Here is a 12,031-nt window from a genome sequence, read left to right on the forward strand (position 1 = left end):
TAACAAAACAGTTAAAACTAGCCACCAACTGGTCCATTATTTAAATAAGTTCCTCCTTTGCCTACTTAAATGTTCTTTGACATTTGAAATCTGAAGTAATGCTGGGTTACTGCGAAATACAGATTGAGTTATGCCCTGCTTCATTCTGGCCTACGCTATCAAGTCATAGTGACTGCTTTATTTAAGTACACCCACTCAGCCATATTTGGTAGTGTATGTCTCACAGAAGTGATGATTGATTATCAATGTAATTGCAGAAGTAGGCAGAGATCAGTCAGCATTCATCACAATTCTTTTCTTTCACTCATTACTTCTTGACAGTTAAAACATAAAAATAAAGATGGAATCTTGCTGTCAATGCCTGGAAAGAGATCCAAGCTTGTAGAAAATGTGATTCTTTTCAACTGCCCTTAGAGCTGTCAACATCAATTCCTGAACAATCCTCAGTGATCCAGAATATATTAAAGTGATCCAGAATATATTAAAGTCTTCTATTCGTGAACTTCTCTTGCTCATAAAACCTGTCTACTGATGTCACAATTGAATCATTTCAGGATCACCAATTACTGCTTTCTGTATGCATATTCGTAATAGAAGCTTCCCATGTAAACCAGTCATATTGTGATTCACAATGTGAGTCTCACAATCAAGGGCTGGATTTACACCTTCCTCCATTAGCCAGTATTACCCCATTGCAGAGAACCAGTTCTATCCACCTAGTTTCCAGACATTTTCCAATTTAGCAATATGAAAACATCGAAGTATTATATAAAAGAAGATAGTATGTACGGGCAGGAATTTCCTTCTGGATAGCTGAATGCTACTGTCAGGCTGAAAGGCTCAAAAACTCACAACATATAGGACGTGGTCATGCATAGTGCTTTTCCCTGGGGTGACCAAATGACCAGCTGAGGACAAGCTTGCTGGGACTAATTATTTTTAACCTATTTTCCTAATCAACCTGTTCAAAGATGTTATTACACACCTCAGGAGAAGGTGTGACTTGAACCACAGTCTCCTAGTCAAGAGTTAGGGATGCTACCACTGCGCCACCAAAGCCCCCCACCAGTTTACTGCCTAATTAAGAGCAGCTAACTAACTTTCTCAGGTGGAGGGCCGGTCGGCCTTCTAACTTGAAAGAAGTAGCAGGCTATAATGGCAGGTAAGTAAAGGACAGGGCACTTTGAGACTGTCAGGTACCTTCCTGGGATTAAGGTTGTTGAGTCACAGCTGTTTGTGAAGTCTGCGACCACTCCGAATAAATCTTGCTGTTTGTAAATGTGTGCACATTGTAGATTTAATCTTCTCATTATCTCTCACAATATAATTTCACAGTAGAAGTAACTGCTTTTCAGACACATTTTGGTGGGGCTACAGGAGAGGAAAGGCTGTCAGAAATATGTTGCAACACAAAAAAAAATAAGAAAGTAACAATGTAGACAATTATGTCAGCACTGAAACCAACTAGAAGTTTAAAAATTGAGTAAGATGGTGTGCCACATTTTGAATGAGTACAGGATTCTAAATGTACAGTGAAGAACTGCACTCAAAGATCAGAAATTGACATTAAAACACTGGCACTACGTCTATACCCTTCAATTATAGCTGTCCATTATGAGATCGGGGCATATCCTAATATCGATTATTTGGATTTTTTTAAATAATTAAATTGAAATGTGTGATCCTTTGTCTTGTCGTCTTCTGTTCGAAACCGGGTACAATTTAATGTTGGCACTGGGATATGAACTGCCAATTGGATAACCGATGGTAGCCTGGTAATATCCCTGCTCGGAAAGACCCATCAGAAGTGAATGCCCATCAGGTGCTTTACTGGCCAGCATTGGGTCTTCCTGCTGCCAGTAATGCACCCATCAGAGGCTTATGATTAACAGGAGTCTCAGGTAACAGACTGGGCTTCACACAGGGGTGGTCAGAGGAAAGGGAAAGGAGATTACTTTCTGTGGGACTACCTCTTCCCGTATCAATTTTGCAGCCAAGTACATACACATGTAATGTTAAATTTTTTTTGCACCTAAATTTGCATATATTTTGTTGTAGGCTGTTTCAAAGAAAAGATTGAAATTAGATAAATGTCTATGATAGATTTTTTGGCTTCATTGTGGCCTTTTGCAGGTCAACCCTTTGTGAATCCCGATGGCACACCTGCCATTTACAACCCTCCTGGTGGCCCACAATCGCTAAGAAGTCAGCTTCCTGGGCAGGCTCAGCAGCAGTCTGCATCACAGCCACAGCCACAACAGCAGCAGCAGCAGCAACAACAGCAGCAGCTACCCAGTCATCTGGTGCCACAGGTGAGTCAGACACTACATATACCAACTAAACCAACCCCTCAACATTCACTGCTGCACCCTGCCCCTCCCAAACACCAGGTTGCTTAGCTTGGCAGGGATTTCATGTGCAGAATAATGGTGTGGTGAGAATCACTGGGATAATATCAGTTGGGGAGGAAAACAGAGGCAAAAATTGCAATGCCTGATTAACCCACATTCGTCTGTTGTCATGGGGGCAGCATGTCAGCTTTGTGTTACCTGCCAATTTAAATGATAGTTGTTTACAACTAAGTCCGATGAGACAAGTGTGCATAGCCCAGTCTGACAGTGGCTGTGTTGATTCCAACTGCTTAATTTCGTCCTTCTCTTCCTCTTCCTTCTTTTGCTGCTCTTGAGCTGCTCACCGTATTCCTGGTGCCCCCACAATGGGCATATTCCACAGAGAGAATTCCGGAAGGGACTGTAGGGCATTCTAGACCGGTCCAGGTAGCAGATCAATTGCTTCTGTTTTGTGCTATTGCCCTCGAGCTGAATGTCTGCCTCAGATCTCTTAAGCACACCAGGATCACATTTAATTAATTGTTAGTGATGGTTCAGGGCACTACGCACTCCATCTGAGCCAATTTCAAAGATCACTTAAATACGTTGATTGAGGATTTGGTTTCTTCATTAATGTCATTAGGTGTCTTGCTTTAAATCAATCTGGAGTTTTGCCCTGTCATTGAATAGTGACCTGAATGTTTTATGGTTATTGGAATATGTGGCACATATAATAATAGAGATTAATCAATTCAAAGAGCAATTATTTTTAATATCCTAATACTGGCATTTGCTTTTTTGTTGTTTCCTTTGATTTTCTGTTCTTTGTGTATCACTGAATTGTATCTCCAACATCTGACACTGGTGCTTAAATCTCTTCTCAACCTGTGCAGGCTATGCAGCCTTCTTCCCAGTCTGTCCAGTATCCAACGGTTTCTTACCCTCCTCAGCATCTCCTGCCAGTTTCACCGACGCAGCAGTTTCCTGTGGTACTTACTCAGTTTCATTCTATCCCTTTCAGACAGTAATTCTAACATTTGCAACATGTGTATGAACATAACTGCAGTATGTTTTTGTGTGCTTTGCTTCACTTTCAGTGGTGATTGTTCACTGCATTAACTATAGTTGGCAGTTCATGGCTGAGGGTAAATCTGTATTACTTGCTGAAATATTTGTATACTGTGAGTGAGAAACTTGTTTGACTCCATGTTCTGATGCAGAAAAGTGATATTTACAATGGGGTTCACTTACAAAATATACATGTCCATATTTTACTTTTTTTTTCACAATTCTTACACAGCTATTTTCAGAGAATCATTCCACATTATGCTATTGTGATGCCCAAAATTGGACAGTTGTGGAATTTTAATTTTTAAGCAACTAAATACAAAAAGAAGAACCTGCTCTTTTTCCTCGTATGCTTATCAACTATATAAAAAAATTCTTCAATGAAGTGAACTTAACATTGGGTTTAGAAATTAGACATGCACTTCCCATATTGCTCTAAGACATAAATTTTAACTTGCTACAATAGTGTAAAAAGAGGCATTGGAAAAGAATAGCACATTTTAAATCGCTCCCAATCTATACTTCCATTGACTTCATTCGGAATGAAACTCAGCTGCTGATCTGTGATCACTTGCTTTACACAATTATACAAAGCCAAGATCCAACTTTGTAGGTTTATCTGATGCAAGATTATTTATACAGAATTAAAATTCTGCACCAACCTAGTTAGTTGCAGCTGAGGCAGTGCTAAGGGTTTTGAAAGTGACCTTCCTGATCCAGGGTTAAAGAAGAACAAAACATTTAGGCCCCTTTATAAATTATTCAGCAAACACAAATGGATGAGTTTGTATAACCTTCAAGTCAAGACACATTGAGGCTTAAAAGTTTGTTACTAAATTCAAAAAGTTTTTTCATTGTAATCTTGACATGGAGCCAAACAGTGCATGGTTTACTATGAATGTGTTTTCAGTCTTGTGGTGCCTTTGTGGTGATGCTCATGTGGCATGTAATACAATTTGTCATCAAAGTTTTTCCTTCATTATTACACTCAGATGTATTTTTCAGTAAGCCCAATTTTTGTTTTTTATGTCTGCACTATAGCGTGAAGACCTGGCTTCCCAGTTTAACCAGATAAGTTTAAGTCGACAATCGTCAGGAGATGCGCCTGAGCAGCCATCTGGTTCTGTTTATCCGACGCCAATCTTGCCTCAGCCACCCCAACAAACTAGCTACGTCATGGCATCACCAAGTCAACAGCTTCCCCCTGGAGGTTTTACGGGATCCGGACAGCCCATATCTCAGCAAGTGCTACAGCCACCACAAGGATATGTACAACAGCCACCTGCACAGGTATGCAAATTAAATGGGACTGGACAAACCTACTTAAATGATAGCAAAGGAGTGCTATCTCCCAAATGCGATGCAATTCCAAATAGCTTATCTGATTCCAAATGTTAACCAAATGTAGATATAATGAAATCACCATTTATAAAATTTCCATTTGTAGTAGAGAGTCTGATCAAACTCCAACATGTCACAACTGTTTCATTTTCCTTTAAATAATATTTTATTCAGTTTTCAGAAAGTAGTATAATGGAAAAAAAAGACATTTTCTCAGTGTTTTGGCTTGCATTCATTAGACAATTCACAAAAATGCCAATTGAAGGGTTGTGTATCCAACCAGCCATACTTGCAAAATTCCCAATGCAGTGTCCAATGTTTGTGTGAAACTGCAGTTTGTCAACCTATTTGATGGATAATCCCAAGTGTGCGACAACCAGTTTAGGAATGTCAGTCAAGCTTGCAATGTAGTACACTTGTGTATACTAGATGCTATGTATAACAATACATAGAACCCTGTTCTTTGTGGATAGAAAGAACATCTGCATGCAATGCACCTATTTTGGTGCAACAAAATGTGAGAGAGGCATTCACTCATTGATTCTCAGGGTAATATGCTGACCAATCAGAGTCAAAGCTCCTTGATTATAATTTTGCCTGTTTTAAAATAGAATAATAGCAACAAAGAAGCTAGCATAAGGTTCACATCATTGTGGATCTTGGGGAGGAATTGAATATGTGGAATGTGCATCCAAATAGAATAAGAGGCAGAAATTCTCATGAATAATTTAAGGAAAGGAACTGAGTTACTTTAGAGTTCCACTGGATGGACGATTTCATGTGAGCCAAATTGCTTTCCTCATTCATATATTTATCACAATTTTAATCTATTATTAGTTCAGGTCTTGTCCATATCTGAATCCAATTCAGTGGGAGAATGTCTGTTTATCCCTATGTTATTGGCAGATGCAAGTGGATCACACAAATCTAATAATAACATGCCCCAAAAAAGTCCAGTTTTGCTTTGAAAGCTGCACAAAGTTTTTCCCATGCACTGTTCTTAGCTTACTATAAAGCCCAAAGTCTCTCTTCTCCCCATAGCCATGTGACTTTAAAACCTTTCTTCCACATCTTGACCCAAGTAAGTTAAGTATAGTCTCAAACTGAAGGGGAAAAACATACAATGTGACAAAGATTCATGGTAAGCCAGGAAACGGGACGGTTTAAAAACCAAAAGAAGATGACTGTAGTGTTTAGAATCGGGTGGATCTTATTGACTATGAGATCTCTGATTGGGATTGTTAACCTGGGCCAATCAGGGAGCCCTGGTTTAAAGAGACAAAGAGGAGGTTCAGGGTCTCCTCTCTTCAGGGACTGACTCTCAGCTGGCTGGTTACAACCAGTATATTGTGCAGATGTAAATAAAGGGTGATGGGATACTGGCCTCTGTATAGCTACTTCAGTGACCAGATAAATGATAGAGAGAAAATAGACATTGGGAGTGAATTTGCAAGTAATATCAAAATGGATAGCAAAAGGTTCTTTAAATAAATAAATAAAAAAGAAGAGACAACAAAGTGAACTTAGGCATTGTAGAACATGAGGCTGGGAAATAATAATATCAAACCAGGAACTAGAAGAGAAGTTGATTAAATGCATTGCATCAGTCTTCGCAGTTGAAAACATGAATAGCATTCCAAAATTACTAAATAATCGAGAAGAAAGGGCAGGCGAGAAATGAGTATAATAACTATCACTGGCGAAAAAATACTAGAGAAACTAATGGGATAAAGACCTTGAACATAATGGGCTGCATTCTATTATATTAAAGTAAAAGTACAGAGATGGTTGATGCACTGATAGCAATCTTCCAGGAATCCTTGGGGTCTGAAAAAGTCTTAAAGGATTTGAAAAATTTTAAAGTACAGCCTCATTCAAAAATTGAAGGAATCAAAATAACAGGTTATTATAGGCCAGCTAACTTAACATCTGATATTGGTAGGAAGTTAGATTCTAAACCATAAGGGATGTAATAATATTTAGAAATATATAATATGATCATATAGAGCCAGCATAGCTTCATGGAGGGGAAATCATGCCTGATAACTTTGTTAGAATTCTTTGAGGAGGTAGTAAGAAGGATAAGATAAAGGGGAAGCAGTGGGTGAGGTGTACTTGGATTTTCGGAAGCGGTTTGATTAGACTATAACCTTGGACTCCTGTGATCAACCTGTTCCCTTGATGAGACACTAAGGAATTCATTTTAAGACAAGGAGCTTGAAAGGGAACTTGAGGAAAACTCTTTTCACACAGAGGGTTGTGGATATCTGGAACATATTGTTTTGCAGATGGGAGAGACAGGAAACCTCAGGATATTTAAGAATTTTTAGATGAACACTTGAAACATAGCATGCAAAGCTATGGGCTAAGTGTTAGAAAATGGGGTTAAACCTGATGGATATTAGATGACTGGCACAGAGATAAAGGGTTGAATAGGCTCTTTTCATGCTGTAAAAACTCTGAATCATGTGTCCTGGAGATGTGTCATAAAATATCTGGACAGTATGATTAAAATAATTACCAACACCCCAGCCCCATAATTTGCATCCTGAAACAAATGTATGATCAGTCTCACATTTAGGTAAATTTCCAAATAGCTCAAACACATTTGGATTTTTATAGTTAACAAAGTAAATAGTTTCAATTACACTACACGTTTGTAAAATGGAAGATGTGTATCTCATCTACCAATTTAGTGAAGCAATGATGAATTTAAGTAAACTGCTACTGGATATGTTTTTGCTGATAAGATTTCTAATTATAATATAAAGAAAGCATTCCCCAGGGAGAAACAGCAAGTAATGGCCATTTGCCTTCACCAGTAAGAAATCTTTTAATTGTTTACCAGGTTAGTGATAAAAGTTGTCCTTAGTGAAGAGAAAGTTAAATGGAGATTTGACAGAGGCATTCAAAATCGTCAGAGTAAATAGGAAGAAGCTGTTCCTCATGGAAAATGGGTCAAGAACCAAAGGATACTTTGGTTAAAAGAAAGTCAGAAATAATGTGAGGACAAACCTTTTTATATATCAAGTGGTAACATTGGAATTCGTTGGTCAGAATTTAAGGTAGATTCAATTTTTGTCATTAGTAATAGTGGGGTTTGAACCTATGTCCCCTGATGTTAGCATGGATTACTAATCCAGTGACATTACTACTCTCCCACCACCTTCCTTTAGCAATGCTGGATATTCACCTTGCTGGATCTCATAAGGTCATGGAACATTTTGTGATACTGGACAGCAGTTTGAGTGTTGACAGCCTCAGCAGATTGCAGCTACTCTTGCTTGATAAGGCTGGCTGGCATCCTCAGGGCAGAGGGATCCTTTGTTTTCCCCAATGTTTCCTTCAATCGTCACCTCCAAGGATGAACCATGGCCATTTTTGCTTCTTCCCATTGGATTATATGCTATAATCATTGCTGCATTGTGTCTTCTCTCTGGGTCTTTTAAAGTAGAGATTCTTCCTTCCTTAATTAGGTAAGTCATCCTGTCCACCCTCCATGGTTGGTCAGAGAAAACCAAAAATGGGTTCTTGGAGACAAAAACAGCAAGACTCACTAATTATTTCATCAAATTCCCAACATGAAAACTGACCCACCACTCCTCCAAAGCTGAAGTTCCAAGATTCCAGCCAGTGTTTAAGTATTGTCGTGTCAGTCATAATACTTCTCAGTAACAAATTAGCATTTCATTTATACTTCGGTTTGTGTCATGTTGCCAGCTAAACATCCCACAATGTATATCACAAGAACAACTTGATATTTACAAACAAAATAGAAATTGCTAGAGAAACTCGGGTCTGGCAGCATCTGTGGAGAGACAGCAGTTAGTATTTCTGGTCCAGTAACCCTTCTTCAGAACATATGCTTGACAGGTGTACAGTTAATAATTGAAATGCATTATAATTTTACATTACCAGAGTTACACATGTCTCTTGATTTATGAATGCTAACAATTGAAATCCACAGTGTGCTGTTATGGAAGATTGTTCATGTACCAGTTGCCTTCATTACTCTGAAACAAATACATAAAACCTGGTGTCAATGAGTAAAGTTCCTGTCAATCGTCGTTCTGATCTACAAACAGATACAGATGAAGTGAGCTGGTGAAATAGCAGAATATTTACGTTCGTTTCTAGAAGCAATGGACAATGTTTTTACTGAGTACTTTTTCTTTGGTCTGACATTTGCAATATGAATGACAGTTATCATGCTGGAAATCTGACAGCAGCTCCTGGACGTGCACACACTCAATTAAATTCAAAAATCTGGAAGTTACTGTCATGCATGCCATGCTATTCTACAGGCCACCCAGTTGTAGTCCTTGTTGTTAAAATGAGAGCCTTGACATGAATTTACCTTTGATCATTAATTCCACACTAATAGCAGTTGAAAATGTTAGGGCTGGTATATTCAAGATGAAGTAAGATTTTAAAATTATGATATGTAATCATTACTATTGATCAAAACTCGATCATAAAAAAAAAAATTGGTAGGTGTTCAGTCTTGGTCGTTTAGAAGAAAAATTAGTTTAGGTGATTAAAAACAATACATTGTCTGTCTGTCTGTCTGTTTCATCTGTCTCTCTCCCATAACCATGAATTGAGTAACTGTAATCCAGTTCCATCCCAATGCTTCGATTGATCCTGCTTCCCTATAACTCTCAGGTTATGGGGAAAAATTCCAGATCTAGAATTCCAGATCCTAACTACTCAATTTGTGAATGAGTATTTCCTCATGAGGCATTGCTACTTTAGCCAATTATCTTAAATCTGTGCCCTCTCACTCTCTATACTTCCACAAATGATAACTATTGTCTTTACTATCTACTTTGTCTATATTTCCCATGGTTTGAGTACCTGTATCAAATTTCCTCTCATGTTTTTCTCGAAACAAAACGGTCCCAGCCTCTCCAATCTACACAACTGAAGTTCATTGTACCTGGGACCATTCTCATGAAACTTTTCTGCATGGGCCTCCACCTCAGTATGTCCCCTCAATTGAAGCAGTACTGCAGTTGAGGCTAGACCCATGTTCTATGCAAGTTATTATAATTTCCTTGATAGTGTGCTCTATCCCTTTTTAAAGACTAGGATACTATATGCTTTATTATTCTCTCACTCAACCTGACCTTCCACCTTCAATGATTTATTGAAGTATAGACACAGATCCCAGTGTTCCTGCAGCTCTTTAAAACTCTATCCATTATTTTATATTAGTGGGAACTCCTGGATTGTCTGGTACTGTGCTCAAGGTGTATGCCAGGACTCTGGTGATGTCCTGATACACTAACTTCTATGAGAAGTTTTGAACTTTTGGTGGACAATTTCCTTGCTCCCTGGAATCCTCAACAGAAGTCTCGAACTTCAAACGCTTCTTGTCTGGACACTTTTATCTGGGAAATGCTATATCCCTTAAAACAGAGTCTAATTCCTGAATGGAAACAGAACTGACTCTCTAATCTCTCATAACACCAAACCAAGCCCAAAAATCCTTCTTACCCTTCCTTTACCCCCTTGACCAATCCTCCCTGACTTACCCTTCCTGACCTGACCATGTTAACCCCCACCCTCCATTAAGCTTCCACCCTGACTAGACCTAACCACCTGACACCTCACCCATCTTTGCCCATTTTCTCATTCAACCACTCACCCATTCACTAATGTTAACACTGGATACTTAAGCTTGCCTTTTGGCAGCTGTAGCTTTACAGTTGTGCTCTCTGAGGAATACAGCTAGACTCAGAAGATCTGGCAAGATATGCAGAACATCTAGTGTGGTGGATTAGTGCTGCAATCTGATGATGGTTACCACATTGCAGAAGATCTGAGCCATTTTCAGTCTGTGTTCTTCCTACTAAAAATGAATCACTTCACCATTTCTCTGCATTACATTTAATCTGCCAATTGTCTGTCAATTCGACAACTTATCTATTTCATTTTAAAATTTTACATCCTCCTCGTCAGTTCACATTATTGCACTTCTGTCTTTTGATTACTGCAAATTTTGAAGCTGTCCTCTGCAATTCTGAGGTCTAGGCCACTAATATATTTCAGGAAGAGCAGGGGCCTAACACTGCCTCCTGAGAATCTACCCCATAAATCTTTTTCTGCTCCAGAAACATCCAATAACCACTACTTTGTTTTCTTCCCACTCAAACAATTTTGTATCCATGTTGGTACTGATCCATTTATGCCATGAACTTTTCTTATAGATCTTTTGTGCAGCAATTTATCAAATGCTTTTTGGAATCTCAAGCACATCACATCAACAATCTCAATCAATTTAGTTAATCAAGATTTGCTTTCAACAAATCCATCATACAGGCTTTTCTTAAAAAACCCACATTTCACAACTGACTATTAATTCTGTCCTGATTAATGGTTTCTGAAAGCTCCCTCATCACTGTGGTTAAAGTATCTGGTCTGTACTTGCTGGGAGTTTACACTTTTTTTTAACAAGATTGTAACACTTGCAATTCCTTAGTCCTCTGGTACCACCTGAAGCTAAGAAAGGCTGGAAAGTTATGGTCAGTGTCTCTGCATGATTGAATCTCGCTTCCCTGTATATTGGGTATATCTCACCTGTTCGTAGTGTTTTTACAACGCTACAAACAGCCTACCCAACATCATCATTTTATAAATTTGAAATCCTTACTGTGTCTGAATTGCCTCCTGTTTTACCAAGTCCTGAGTAATGTTTTATTCCTTGATAAAGACTTTGCAAAGTCTACATATAACACCTCAGTCATGCCCTGTTCCTGCATATGGAAATTCCTTTTTTGGTCAGAAAACACTCCCATTCCTTTTTTACTTATAGATCTATAAAAGGTCATGTGTTTGCTTTTTATGAAAACTTGTCGTCTCTTTTCATACACACACATTGCTTCTTTTATTTGCCTTTTAAAATCACCTTAGGATCTTCGATTTCATCCAGGTTCTTGGCTGTATGTCAAGAGCACACTTTTTCTTTTTCATCTTAATCCGTTTCTCTTTGTCATCCAGGGAATTTTGCCATGGTTTGGCCTATGTTTCATGACTTTGTCCAATCCCTTCCCCCTTTAAATGCAGGCTATTGTTGAGTTACTGGAAGACCATAAAAGGTAGGATCAAAGGTAGGCTATTCAGTCCATCAAATCTGCTCAGCTGTTCAATGAGATTATGGCTGATTGAATAATCTTCAACTTGGCTTTCATAGAATCATAGAGCCATAGAGATGTACAACATGGAAACAGTCCCTTCATTCCAACCCATCCATGCCGACCAGATATCCCAACCCAATCTAGTCCCACCAG

General features: G+C 38.6%; 1 protein-coding gene across 1 annotated transcript in view; it reads left to right on the forward strand.

The window, feature by feature from the left end:
* The window catches only part of LOC122549297 (cAMP-regulated phosphoprotein 21-like), a 237,615-nt gene that overhangs the window by 175,397 nt on the left and 50,187 nt on the right, over positions 1–12,031 (forward strand). The window contains exons 17-19 of the mRNA XM_087986133.1: positions 2,134–2,312; positions 3,224–3,319; positions 4,440–4,688. Coding sequence (XP_087842259.1) covers positions 2,134–2,312; positions 3,224–3,319; positions 4,440–4,688 — 524 coding nt within the window. The remainder of the gene's footprint in view (positions 1–2,133; positions 2,313–3,223; positions 3,320–4,439; positions 4,689–12,031) is intronic.

The sequence above is a fragment of the Chiloscyllium plagiosum genome, unplaced genomic scaffold (genome assembly GCF_037043375.1).
Source record: "Chiloscyllium plagiosum isolate Xiang-an unplaced genomic scaffold, Cpla_swu_hap1 HiC_scaffold_4, whole genome shotgun sequence".
Lineage (NCBI taxonomy): Eukaryota > Metazoa > Chordata > Chondrichthyes > Orectolobiformes > Hemiscylliidae > Chiloscyllium > Chiloscyllium plagiosum.